The sequence below is a fragment of the Octodon degus genome, unplaced genomic scaffold, assembly GCF_000260255.1.
Source record: "Octodon degus isolate 3935 unplaced genomic scaffold, OctDeg1.0 scaffold00027, whole genome shotgun sequence".
Taxonomy (NCBI): domain Eukaryota; kingdom Metazoa; phylum Chordata; class Mammalia; order Rodentia; family Octodontidae; genus Octodon; species Octodon degus.
Window position 1 is genome coordinate 15,340,472 of NW_004524603.1, and position 13,706 is coordinate 15,354,177.

Below are 13,706 nucleotides of genomic sequence, written 5' to 3' on the forward strand. Positions count from 1 at the left end.
AGAAAGAAAGCAGGCAGGCAGTAAACATCCCACCAACACTGATTTGTACTAGTCCATTCAAAAGAGAGAGAGGGAGAGAGGAAGGGGAGGGAGGGAAGGCAGGCAAGCAAGCCCTCTTTGTGCTTCATATTTTCTTGGTCCTTGCTTATTACTCATTGCTCTATGGTATTATTTCAAGTTGCTCCTAGAATTCTGAGACTGCTTTCTCCAATAAAATTATGATATCGGGCTGGTGAGATGGCTCAGTGGTCTAAAGCACCTAATTAGTACAAGCTTAGCAAAGCACAGAGACCGCGGTTCAATCCCCAGCACCACATGCCAGCCAGCCCCGCGCCCCTGGTGGGCTGAGCTGGCCACACACACACACACACACACACACACACACACACACACAAATAAATAAAATTTAAAAAATTATGATATCACAATTGCATGACTTCAGAAGAGAGAAGTATAGGGAAAAAAAATTGTATTTTCCTGGTATCTTTTCCCAAGCTTCATCCTTTTAGCCTATACCACAGAGATCACATTATAATCGAAGCTTTACTTTGGGCTCATAACTAAGTAAGAGTCATTTCAACATCAAACAGGATAGCATAAGATGTTAAATGTGAGTTTCTGAAGTTCATCAGCACTGTGCCGAAGGAAGAATCCCATACTGGCTTTCTCCACCATACTGCCAGTGTGCTGCTCTTGGGCCTGTAACCCCTAAGATCAAAGCTCCCTTTCTCAGAAACAGGACTTCTGTCATCTGAATGTGCTTACCCTCAAAAGAGCCAGAAAGTTAAGAATTTAGAAAACTCAGTCAGGAATAGTAGTACATACCTGTAATCCCAACAGTGTTAGAAACTAAGAAATGAGAATCATAAGTTCAAGCCCTGCCTGGCAACTTAGTGACTTAGCAAGGCCCTGTCTCAAAATAAAAAAGGACTGGTGTAGTTCAGTTCAGAGGCCCCTCGTTCAATCCCCAGTACCATATAGAAGAAGAAAAAAAAAAAAAATTAGAAGACAGAACTCTAAGAAAAACAAGCATTTTTATTTTCTTAAGCTGGAGATTTTAGCTCAGTAGCTTCATTTACCCTGTGTAGAAGTCTCTGGCTTCTATACTGTATGACAGATACCCCACTAGAGTTTCCTGATGGACTTAAAATACAGATCGGAGGCCAGGGAGATGGCTCCGTAGAATAAACACTTGCCTGGCAAGTGCAAGGGCCTGAGTTCAATCCCCAGTTCTGCCAAAAAAAATACAGATGACTGCTGAAAAGGTTTAACTTCTTTGGTTGTTGCTATACATATTTAAAAGATTTACCATAATGCCAACCACCCCAAAGAAAAATATATTCAATAAGCTGTTTTTTGAAAGAAGAACAAAAAAAAAAAGGAAGAAAAAAAGAAGGAAGCACTGTCAGATCTGGTGCTCTAGAACAGTTACCCCCTCCATGGGGATGTGGACTAGATAAGGAGAGATTGGAGCCACAGAGAGCAGTTAGCAAGGCTCTGGTGCAGTCATGGGGTCGCGAAGGTTTGAGCTTATAGCCCATAGTTGTGGGTGCCACACTGTGATATATAGGAATCCAAGTACTCAGGTTGTTGATCTTTATTTTGACTTTCTTTATTGAAGTGTAATATACATATATAAAAGTACAAATGTCATAAGCATACAGCTTTTTACATTTTCATTGTTTTTGATTTTCACTTATATAGGAGGTTGCATGATTTGGTTAATTTTTTTCTTCTAGATAATTTTTATGGTGGGACGAGGATACTTATCTCCAGATCTCAGCAAGGTACGGAGTAACTGTCCAAAGGCCATGAAGAGATTAATGGCGGAGTGCCTCAAAAAGAAAAGAGATGAGAGACCACTCTTTCCCCAAGTAAGAAAAACTGCATGCTACCTAAAAATAAACTAACATTCAGAGGCAGATTTGTGAGCACTTTTGGGGTACATAGTCTGTATCTTACAGGTTGGATTCCATGTGATGTGTACAGACTCGGGTAAGTAACTGCAGGTGGTGATTTCATAAAGGTTGAGCAGAAAATTGGGGTCCCAATACAAACCATTCTCAAGGACTTTGCTTTTATGTAGCAGTTTTCAAATTTTTTGGTCTTAGAATCCTTTTTTTTCTCTCTTTTCTTTTTTATACATTAAACAATTATTAAAGACCCCCAAAGAGCTTGTATTTATGTAATATTTTCCAAACCAAAAAAATTAGAAGTGGTTATTTTACATTTTTCAAATGTTTTTGTAAAAAGATAACTCTATTCTCTACTTTTGATTGCTTATACTTGTAGTATCTCACATGTTACCTTCTTACACTTATACAATAATGACAACAAAAAAGCAAACAGTATCTTCTTAATGTTAGTAAATTAGTTTTAACCTGCATGGCTTCTAGAGGTCCACAGACCATACTTTGCCAACTGCTCCTTTTAATTCTTCTTGAGATAAAATTAAATAGCTAAGCTTCTCTTTCATATGAGGTATTTTTGTTGTCATTTATTTTGGGTTTTTGTTTTTCAAGACAGTGACTCACTGTATAGTTCAGGCTGGCCTTGTATGCTCAGCAATCCTCCTGCCTCAACCTCCCAAGGGCTAGGATTACAGGTGTACACTGCCACATCCAGCCATGCTAGGGCAGAAAGAAAAAATAATTGTTGGTGCCGTCTGCCTCAAATTCTTTTAATTTCCTGTTGCCTTTTTTTTTTTTTTTTAAATTTTTAATATTGTCAGGCCAAAACACTCCCAAAAATTTCTTTTTTTTTTTTTTTTTTTTTCCCTTGGCGGAACCAGGGATTGAACTTAGACCCTTGCACTTGCCAGGGAAGCACTTATTCCACTTAGCCATCTTTCTGGCCCCATTAATACTCTTTAATAAGTCTCACAAAGAGCTAGTGAGTGGCACTTGGCTGTGGTCCCAGCTACTAAGGAGGCAGCCCACAGAAAGATCACCTGAGGCTAAGAATTGAAGGTCAGCCTGGGTGACATAGCCAGACCCTCCCCACCCCTTCTCAAAAATGAAGCAAAGAAAAAGAAGCCTTACAGAGGACTGACACTACGTATCTGAACAAGCTTAGGGAGCTTAGCTATAGTATGTAAGTGCAGGCTTCCTGGCCCTTCACAACTTCCTGATAGCACTGTATGAGTAGACCTCAGCGAATCTCTCAACAAATCAACAGTCTCACATGGGAATGCTGGCTCTCACGGTTTGTCACCGTAATTACTGAGATGTTTCTTCATGAACGCATATGCCTTTGAGTACCCAGTCCATGCTAGTTACTTGACAGGTCGCTGTTAAAGAAACGAGAGTTCATCATTTATTTTTATCTGAAAAAAAAATTTCTTTTTTTGATACCGAAGATTGAACTCAGAATCTTATGCTTGCCAGACAGGCACCCCTTCCTCTGAGCTATCTCCCTAGCCCATTCTGAAAATTTTTTCTCTGTAAACATTTTAAAAATTAGAATTGATGGATTTAGCAAGTGTCAGCAGCTGCCTCCGAGGAAAAAAGACTAGATGTGTGGGTGTATTACATACAGGATTCTGTTGCCACTCATCTAATGAAGAGTTAAGGGTATTGACTTTGACTTATTTATTTTTTAACAGAAAACATACTATGCTTGACACCATCAAAGTGAAAAACTAATGTTGTTGAACAGTGTCAGAAGCCCCAGTATGTGTTCTCTTTGTATATCCCAGATGCTAATGCTGGGGGCCTGCCCAGTAGCTCAGTTGTTTAAGTGCCTGCTTAAGCAAAGCCCTCAAGCTCAAGCTTCTTTGGTTTGAACCCAGATAGTCGCTGAAAACCAGAAATGCCCTAAAGGCATTTCGAGCCTCCAAAAAAAAACAAAACACTTGCTAATGCTTCTTATTTAAGGGGCAGTGTTTAGACCTAATATTTCTCATCCCATGCCATCAAAGAATGAAATGCATTTATGAATTCCCCAGATGAATGGAAGCTACCCTTTTAAGTACTATACATTTTCATTATAGGTAATCTTTTCCTATCATATAATTATATGCCAAATAAAACTTAAATGGCTAAAGATCTGGGTCAGACAACTATAAAATATGAAATCATTTTTATATAGTGTTGAGATAGAAAAGTCTTTCCTAAGCAAGAGACAAAATCCAGAAGTTATAAAATTTAATGTAATGCTGGGTATGGTGGTACATACCTGTAATCCCAGCACTTGGAAAGCTAAGGCAGGAGGATCACTATGAATTCAAGACCAGCCTGGGCTACAAAGTGAGCACGAGGCCAGCCTGAACTGCATAGTAAGACCCTGTCTCAAAAAGATAAAAAAATTAGTAACAATGTTGTATATATGACTACATTAAATTGTTTAAACTTACAAGTAATAAAAATACTGAAAGTTAAATAGAAAAGCAATTGCAGCATACATAACAAAGGTAAAATTTTGGAATATACATGAAATTTTTGAATTATTCACATTATAAGTGAAAAATTAGAAAACATTCCATGGAAAGTAAGCAAAGGCTATACACAGGTTCATGCACAAAAAAAAAAAAAAAAAAAAAAAAAAGCAAGTGGTAAATGAACTTAGGAAAAGACAGTTTTCAGTAGCAGTCAGTGTGGCCAGAGTTCATTGACTGGGTGGGTGGATGGGGTTCCAGGCAGACCAGATTCACCCCCTGACTGCCCAGTTCCAATCAAAGGGATGAGTGGCAGTGAGGCCGGAAAGGAGTTGATGCACAGTGTGGCCATGCTAGGCAGGAAGAGGGGACTGCTGACCTACGCCCCATCTTCAGGAGAAAGTGTGCAGGCAAAGAGACTTGGTCACACACTGTGGTCTAGGTGAGCATTATCTCAGATCTGGTTCTGTAAGGGCCTAGCACCTGGAGGGGCAATTCAGTCCCTGTCAGGAGATGATCTGTCTGCAAATTTTGCTGACAGGCCAGAGGAGCAAAATGGATTCAGGATGATACTTGGGTCCTTCTTTAAAAGGATCTTTCAAAGGTTTTAAAAGACCTCGCACCCCTCAGTTCAGTCAGGCATGAGAGTGCACACCTGTGATCCAGCTGTAACCAACTCGAGCACCTGAAGCAGGAGGACTTCTGTGAGTTTGAGGCCAGCTGGAGCTCTGTAGTGAGTTCAAGGCCAGCCTAAACTGTGTAACAAGACTCTGTCCCAAATAATAAAATAAATACTCCTAAAAACTATGCTCAGAACCTACTTCCATAAGTATTCAGATATATACAAGAATGTTTACTGTCATAAGGAAAATTAAAGGCAAAAATTAAGGTAGCTCTATAAAGATGACGTGCATATAAGTGAGGGTAAAAGAAAACAGTGAGAGAACTGTGGAGTCTGACACTGCTGTAAAAGATGGTGAGGATGGGCTGTGTTTTCATGTGTGTGTGTTTATGTACAGGAGACACAGAGCTGCCCCAGCAGGGTGGGACTGAAGAGCCTATACTCTTTCCATCTCTGTTCTACTTCAATGTTTATTTGCATGTCACTCTTTAAAAATTTTGTAACATTGCTTACTTCTTTGCTTCTTATACTAATCTCTATAGATTACATGTAAATTAAAAAATAATTTTGGTAGCTCAGGCTCATCATCATCATTGCAATGCTGGCTCCTCAAAGTTTGAGCACTTAACCTTTATACATGTCTTCTGACTGAAAAATGCATTCTTAGGCTGTATGCCTTCAAGGGTCCTACCCCGTTTCTTTGTACCTTAGTTAGTATACTCTGTGAATTTTTACATTTTGTGCGTTGGGGCCTTTTTGTAGAAGTTCCCTGTCTTCTCCCTTGTGTGATCACTTGGTCCTTCTCATTCACGCTCTACTGCAGGCTGGGCCAGCGGGTCCTGCTTTGGGCTCTGTGTGTAAACATTTGCATTGCGCAGTTTCTTTAAAGGCTAAGCTCCTTGGCCAGTACTGGTTCGACAGTCACGTGATGCCCTACTTACTGTCACTCCATCCTCCTGCCCAGGGGCCTTGCAGTCTGTACCAAATAGATGTATCGTCAGTCTGAAATTGGTATTATTTTTTGTCGCTGTGAGTTACATTGCCCATTTAATTTACAGAAGTAAATTGTAGTATTATGGTAGGGACTTTTTTTGTTTGTTTGTTTTCTTTTTTTAAATGGAAGAATACTACTTTCTGTTTTTCCAGGCATTTGTAATACTAAAAATAATGTAAGATATCCGGTGTTTTCTTGTAAAGTATAATGGGCTCTTAAAGGTTTACACCACCCAAATTTTCATTCTGCTTTCTGTTTTTTCTTTCTTTTTTTTTTTTTATTTTTTATTTTTGTTTGTTTTCTTTTTTTTCGTAGATTCTCGCCTCTATTGAGCTGCTGGCCCGCTCATTGCCAAAAATTCACCGCAGTGCATCAGAACCCTCCTTGAATCGGGCTGGTTTCCAAACAGAGGATTTTAGTCTCTATGCTTGTGCTTCTCCAAAAACTCCCATCCAGGCAGGGGGATATGGTGCGTTTCCTGTCCACTGATGGCAAATTAAATGAGTGAGAAATAAAGGAGGGTAGCAACAAAAGGAAAATAAATGAACATGTTTGCTTATATGTTAAATGGAATAGAATATTTTTTTAAAGTGAACCAAAAAACACTTATGTGTTTAAAGACTAGATACTTTTCTCAACCTAAAATTGATAGCTAACATTGGATTTTCAGTATCTACGGGTTAAAACAAACATTATTAAAAATTGGCAGTGCCTCCTCCAGAGATTCTCCTTCTGTTCCAGGCTTATCCATTCACTTGGTCATTCCGATAATTAAACTTCAGTTTTCTCTTTCAGTTTGCTGATGCAGTTTTTGTTACTAGCTGTCCCGCATCACTAGGGATTCCCAAGGAAGACTACGCCTGTGCGTGTGCGCAGGAGAAAGCTGGCAGCAGTCTGCCTGCCTCAGCATGGCAGGCTGAGCAGATTCAGTGTACAGGGTCCCTAGGACTGAATAATCCTGTTGATGTGATAAATATTTTATTTTACTACAGTTTGGAAAATATAGATATCTTCATTCCTGGAGCAGTAGACTAAATAGCTTTCAGTAAATTTCAGGTGCACACAAGCAAAGGTACAGCTGAAGGAGTGGCATGTTTGAGATGAGCAAAATGATTTAGCTTTGGGTTTTTAGTGGGAAAATGTTGTAAGTTGGAGTTCCTTTTAGATAATGTTCCTTTATATATTAAGGAGATCTTACAGCTGTACAGGCCAAATTTTCTTGCAAATGAATTGGCCCCCTATGCTCACCCTCTTCTCTCCAGAATTACTTCACAGAATCTGTGAGAATTTATAAATTTGTTTTTCTTTTAGACTAACTCTGGTTGCCATACAACCAGGTAATAAATTTTTAAGTTATTACTTTAGATGATACTTGTGACGCACATTATAACAGTCATCTTATTATGTCTCCTAAAATTTCTGTCCTCCTTTAAATTCCTTGTCCAGTAAGATTCACCTCACACTGAATGCCTGCTATTCTGTTTCTGCAGTCCACGTTGTGAAGTAATTCTAACTCATTTTCTTGTGTAGAAAGTGACTAATGAGGCAGTTATATAGAACATTTCTTACTATGATTCAGAGAAAATCAAGAAGCAAGGAAGCAGGATTGAAGCAGCCTGTTCAACAATCCTGTCAGCTCTACTTCAGCTTAGGGACCAAAGTCAGCCATCTTTGTGTGTTCATTTACTCAAATAAGATTTGTGGTGATTTTTAGATAACAGCTAACAGCTACAAGTTATCTCAGCAAAAGACAACATCTGTATACATGCCATCTGTCTTCAGTGTCAGCCAAAAAAAAAAAAAAAAAAAAAAAAGTCTTTAATGATAATTAGTTTCAAGTACCACAGATAACTTTTGAAATATGTTTCATCAGGAAAACCATTCAGCAATAGTTACAGCATATACTTTTGCCCCTTATTTGGGTTGTTTAAGAGAAGTAGTGCCCTCGTGGATCATACACTGATTCATAAATTTTAACACAGTGAGAAAAAACTACTCATTTTTAAACAAGAATAAGAAAAAGATAAAATTAATATAACATGTTATCCAGGCACAGTGATGCTCATAAAAATAATAAAAAGAGCTTGGATTGCACCTCAGTAGTAGAGTGCCTGGCATTCACAGGGCATTCACTTCACTCCCCAGGACCACCCACAAAAAGTAACATGTTGGAAAACACAGTTTATGATTTCTAAAGCCTCCAATGACACAAAGATAGAGTGTTTGTATTAATAGGTAGAGTTGTATTTATTTTTTTACAGACAGTAGCAATAATTAGCTAATAATGTTTTACAAATTGACTTGATCAGTAGGGTGCTCAGGTGGTTTGGGCACTCTGAGAGCATAGTCAAAAGGCTTTCTTGGGCCTGGGGAGATGGCTCAGCAGGATAAGCGCTTGACTGGCAAACGCAAGGATCTGAGTTCAATCCCCGGTTCCGCCAAAAAAAAAAAGGGCTTTCTTTTTTCTTTCAGACAGTGTTAGGGTTGAATCCAGAGCCTCACACATCAAAGGCTCCCACTTATGAGTAGAACTCTTCAGTACTTCCCCAGTCTGCATCACTCGTAGGTTCCCTGGTAGGTTCCCGTCTTTGTCCCTATCCGTCCACGTGACATGGGCTCAGTTCCACACCAGATGGTTTGCCTCTTGCCCTTCCTTACCAGCTCCTTTGCCAGGAGCGTTGCGAAACTGTCCAGCTGCTCAGAGACTCATTGTGGGTCCCACTGACACCAGACTATTCCTCCAAGTGACTTAGTCTCCTGAAAAGTCATTAGAAACATTACAGATGAGTTGTTTAGGTAACATGGCTCCAGAGAAGTAGGAAGCATTAGAATTACAGAATTAAACCAAGGTCCTTTTCTGTTTGTTGTCATTGTTCCTCTTGTTCTTACTGTTTCTTGTTTCATACTGCTCCAGAAACACAGAAACATAATTTTTCCTAAAACATAAGACCTTTTCTTTCCAAAAACCTCCTATATCTTTTTAATTAACATTGATTTCCTACAGGAGACAACTTTTTTTACACAATTGTACTTGTAAAAGTTTTAGGGGCCCGGGAGATGGCTCAGTAGAATAAGCGCTTGCCTGGCAAGCACAAGGACCTGAGTGCAATCCCCAGTGCCGCAAAAAAAAAAAAAAAAAAAAAAAAATTCTTGGTTTAAGTCATTTAGGGGTCTGAGTGTATAACTTAGTGGTACACCACTGCCTAGTATAACCACGGCTTGGATTCCATCCCCAGCACCACTGAAACAAAAAGAGAAAATAGTTTAGGTAGGGATCACAAGATTTAATTGGATGTTTCATTCGGGTTTATTTTCAGGTAACAAAGCCATTTAACTACTAAACAGCAGTCAGAATCATTCTTCTGATAAGTAGTCATGGGCAGCCTCAGTATCTGCTGCGCCCTGCCAGGTGTGGCCCCGGTGGCAGCAGGCAGGCGCTAGCTCACAATGGGTAAATTCACAGAGAGACATAAGTGGATAGCAGAAAATGGTAGTGGGACACAGGGACTCAGCAGTTGTGCATGGGAAGCCTGGAGGACATTGCATTGAGACAAAATTGGAAAAGCAAGATGAATTTGGTGCTTTGGAAAGTGGACACTGCCAGTGAATCCTGTTGTCCTCCAGGAGGAGAAGTAATTGAAAATAGTGAGCCACTTGCAGAAATTCCAGGACTGGCCGGCAAATCTTGTTCTGAAGACAGTGGACTGACAGTGAGCAGCCCTTCTGAGTTAGATGAACTCTGAGTGAAGCAGTGTTTGCGAAAGCTGGGACATCTGTTGAGGAGGAAAGTGGCACCCTAAGCAAACTAGTGTCAAGTGACTTCCCCAGCCTGGTCATATGAAATTAGTGGCAGACAGAAATAACAGATTTTATCAATAACGTAACAGAAAGAAAACTCTCAGTGCTGCTACTGGAAGACAATAGCCCATAATTTTCTGTGATTGTAGATAAACACAATGTGTTTCTTTTTTATGTACCTTAAGATTTTCAAATTAGGCTGCAGGTTCTGATATTCAGAATTCATGAAACTGCCCATAGTAAAAAATAGTTATAAAAATTATGTAATTCAAGGAAAATATTCTTCTTGTACCAACTCAGGACCATGTGCTTGCCAGGCAGACACTTAAGCCACTGAGCTATCTCGCCAGCCCTAAGAAAAATATTCTTATCATAAGCCTTAGATTATTACTTGCTTACATTCCTCTCTGGATTTGGGTCAGAATACTTAAAATGATCTTCCCATCAAAAATAGTTCAGAATGGAGGCAAATGTTAGTGGTAAAATGTTAGATGAAGAAAAAAACTTTCTAAATTTTACAATATACTACTTTTTTTGTGACCAGCTCAGCCCACCCTGGAGGCATGGCTGGCAAGGCATGTGGTGCCAGGGATCAAACCACAATCCCTGAGCCCTTGCCTACACTTGCCTAAGCAGGCACTTTAGACTGCTGAGCTATCTCGCCAGCCCATACTACATTTATGATGCTGCTTTTATACAGTGAAACAACAGCTTTGCAGCACAATAAGACAAACAAAAACTACTCTAAAGAAACAGAAGCTGGGTGTGGTGATACATGCCTGTAATCCCAGGACTGGAGGCTGAAGCAGGAAGATTGCTGTGAATTCAAGGCCAATGTATATTACATAATGAGACCCTGGCTCATAAACAAGTAAATTGATTAATATACCAGCTTAAATGGTCTTCCTGTCAAGTGGATCAGTCTCTTTTTTGTCATATATATATTTAGTACAGGGTTTCATTACACACATCCGACTGGTAGTGATCCTTCTGTTTTCAGCCTACCAAGCTCTGGGATTACAGTCACACACCACCACACCCAGACTCAGTTGTCATCTCAGTGTGCCTCGAGGGTGGGGCCAGCATGACATTCCAGGGATTGAACCCCAGAACCCCAGTCACTGCGCTCTGCCTAAGCAGGCGCTTTAGTCTGCCAAGCTATCTGGCCGGCACTAAGTGGGTCACTCTTAAAGAAATAATTTGCCTTTTTTTCTTTCTTTTTAATACTATAAAATTAGTACATGACTAAAACATTTCATCAGTTATAGACCTAATTAAGAATTACTAGAATTATTAAGCATTCCTGTACTCTTTATTTTCCTAAATTCCCCACTTCTCTTATGACTGTAAACATCTTCCAGTTTCTCATCCTTTTGAAATTGCTGGAAAATCCTAAAAGTCTTCACAGAGAAGTAATAGTGGCTTACTCTGCTTTTAGTTAACTTTCCCCCTACAGGAAAAGTGGTGATTGTATAAGAAACAACCTTTTAGATATTTCATAGCATATTTTGTCTTTAAGGGAATGGCACTTGAAATGCATTTAACTCTGGGATAGAGAGTAATTGGTTGTATTTTTAAGCGAAAGTCCTTAGCTTTCAAATAAGCATTTTCAAGTAAATACTGTTTGAGGTAGCGAAAGTCGTAGGGCTTTTAATCTGCCCAGGCGGGCTCTGCCCTATTCCTCAGTAAACTCCCATGGAAAGTCAGAGCTTAGGTCAGGCTGGCGCGCCCCGGCCCATGTGTGAGCAGGCTGGGGCGTCATTGCAAGCTCTACAAAGTTCACCGCACTTGCGTATTTACTCGCAGCCATAAAGGAGAAGAAAATACTACATTTCATCCCCTATTTGATTTTTCAGTTAAAATGAATGTATGAAGATCTTCAAACAATCACAAGGAGGTTTCTTCAGTTCCTGAGCGTGGTGATTGGGTGCTGACGCCGTGTGCGTGAAATGTGCCTCCTCAAACCTTGTTACAACATTGGCATTTACCCACCTGACAGAAAAAAAATCACAATGAATATCAGATGTTTTATTTAAAATAATATCACTTAAATAGAATTACTCCTCGATTTGAGTAAAACAAAGTGGGATGAAATCTATCGAGTTAAAAAAAAAAGAAAGAAAAATCTGTAGATTTCAAGATACACAAAAAAAAAGCCAGGTGTGGTGGCGCATGCTTGTAATCCCAGCAGTTGGGAGGCGGAGGCAGATGGATCACTGTGAGTTCAAGACTAACTTGAGCTACAAAGTGAGCTCAAGGCTGGCTTGAACTACATAGTGAGATCCTATCTCAAAAAGACAAAAAAAATAAAAGAATAAGTTGACTTTTTTTCTATAAGCAGAGCCACCACCTATTATTCCTATCTTTTGTTTAAAATTTTCTGTAATTTCAGAGACAGTAATAAAAAGTTTTATTTTATTGATTCCTACACTGAACTACCCACCCACTCAGAATCAGATTTTTTTTTTTAATGCGTGTAGAAGAAATAGAATTTTGGTAGGATTATCTTTAGGATTTGCGTTGCTTGTATTATATTCAGAATTTGTTGGTGAGATTTTTGCTCTCTGGGGGATTGTTTTTATTTTTAAAACTATTACTTTAAATTTGTAGGGTAGAACACATCAACAAAAATGAAGTAGCTGAATCTTAACTTTCCCATTGACTTCCTTTGATGAAATCTAGATTCTGCTAGATACAATCACCATGCAATAGAATATTACAAGCCACTTGAAAGAAATGTATTAAAATACTGGAGATAATTGTAAAACCAAAAATACTTAAAACTAAAAGCAACAATGGTGAGAATGTTTATATACGAAGTCTTTCCCCCCCAAAAAAAAAAAGTATGCAAACTTCAGTAAAAGAAAAATGTGTATAAATAATACTAAATTATTGAGACATCATGAGATTAATTCAAGAAGTTACCTTTAAGGACCAGAGAAATAGCTCAAAGTCATGAGCACTTACCTGGCAAGCACAAGGACCCGAGTTTGATTCCCAGACCCACATGCCATGTGGTCTTGGCCTGGAATCCCTGGGTGCCCACCATGCTATCCTAGAACTGAGTGTGGTGGCACACTCCTGTAATCCCAGCACTCAGAAGGTTGAGCCAGGAGGATCTGCGAGTTAAAGACCAGCCTGGGGGCTACAAAAGTGCACACAAGTTCAGGCCAAACTGCATAATGAGACCATGTCTCAAAAGAAGAAAATAAAAAGTTCCCTTTGGTCTCTGCGATTACAAGAGGTGCTCACAGGGTGGCCTTGAGCTTCTAGACATTGATTAATTAGCACTGTGAACTGTGTGGGTGACCTCAGTCATTGGAGTTGCTGCACATGCATTTTCAATTTGTTTTCTAAGGGCTGGCAATGTAGAGGGTTTTCTGCAATCTACAGTATCCTTAGTATAGAGTCTCCCAAATGGGGGTAACACCATCTGTCTGAAAACATTGAACTATCTTTTACTGAAGTGTACGTATGGTTTTTTTGGTGGGCTCCATTTCCGCAGTCTCTGCTAACATGGCAACTTTCTATAATTACTTTCTAAAGATTTTACTTACCAGCATCTTAGCAGCTTCACTTTTTTTAGTGCCAAACTCTCAAACCTTTTAACTCTTAACTAGAAGGTAATAATACTACTTTAATACTGTGTTGATCTTGTGACTCAACAGTACCTTGGTTGGGCTGGGGAGATGGCTCAGTAGGATAAGCGCTTCCCTGGCAAGCGCAAGGGCCTGAGTTCAATCCCTGATTCTGAAAAAAAAAAAAACTGTACCTTGGTTAATTGTTAAAACTAATCCTTGACTGGAAAGACAGCATATGACTATCTACAGTCTAATTAGTAGTTGTGTTCAGAGTCAGAAAACATTTTTGGTTTTTGGTTTGTTTTTTTTTTGTTGTTGTTGTTTGTTTTGAGGGAT

At 39.3% G+C, this 13,706-nt stretch overlaps 1 protein-coding gene and 1 non-coding gene across 9 annotated transcripts in view; both read left to right on the forward strand.

The window, feature by feature from the left end:
• Braf (B-Raf proto-oncogene, serine/threonine kinase) overlaps window positions 1–13,706 on the forward strand; it is a 175,666-nt gene that overhangs the window by 157,766 nt on the left and 4,194 nt on the right. For 5 of the 8 annotated variants that reach the window (XM_023712827.1, XM_023712830.1, XM_023712825.1 and 2 more), the window contains one exon: window positions 1,740–1,874. In XM_023712827.1, coding sequence (XP_023568595.1) covers window positions 1,740–1,874 — 135 coding nt within the window. Of the gene's footprint in view, window positions 1–1,739; window positions 1,875–6,306; window positions 6,461–13,706 lie in introns of all 8 variants that reach the window. The other 3 variants (XM_023712828.1, XM_023712831.1, XM_004629038.3) reach the window with 1 other exon arrangement.
• LOC111816168 lies at window positions 11,685–11,787 on the forward strand. The gene has a single exon (XR_002820647.1). It is a non-coding gene; the product is annotated as a small nucleolar RNA U13 (small nucleolar RNA).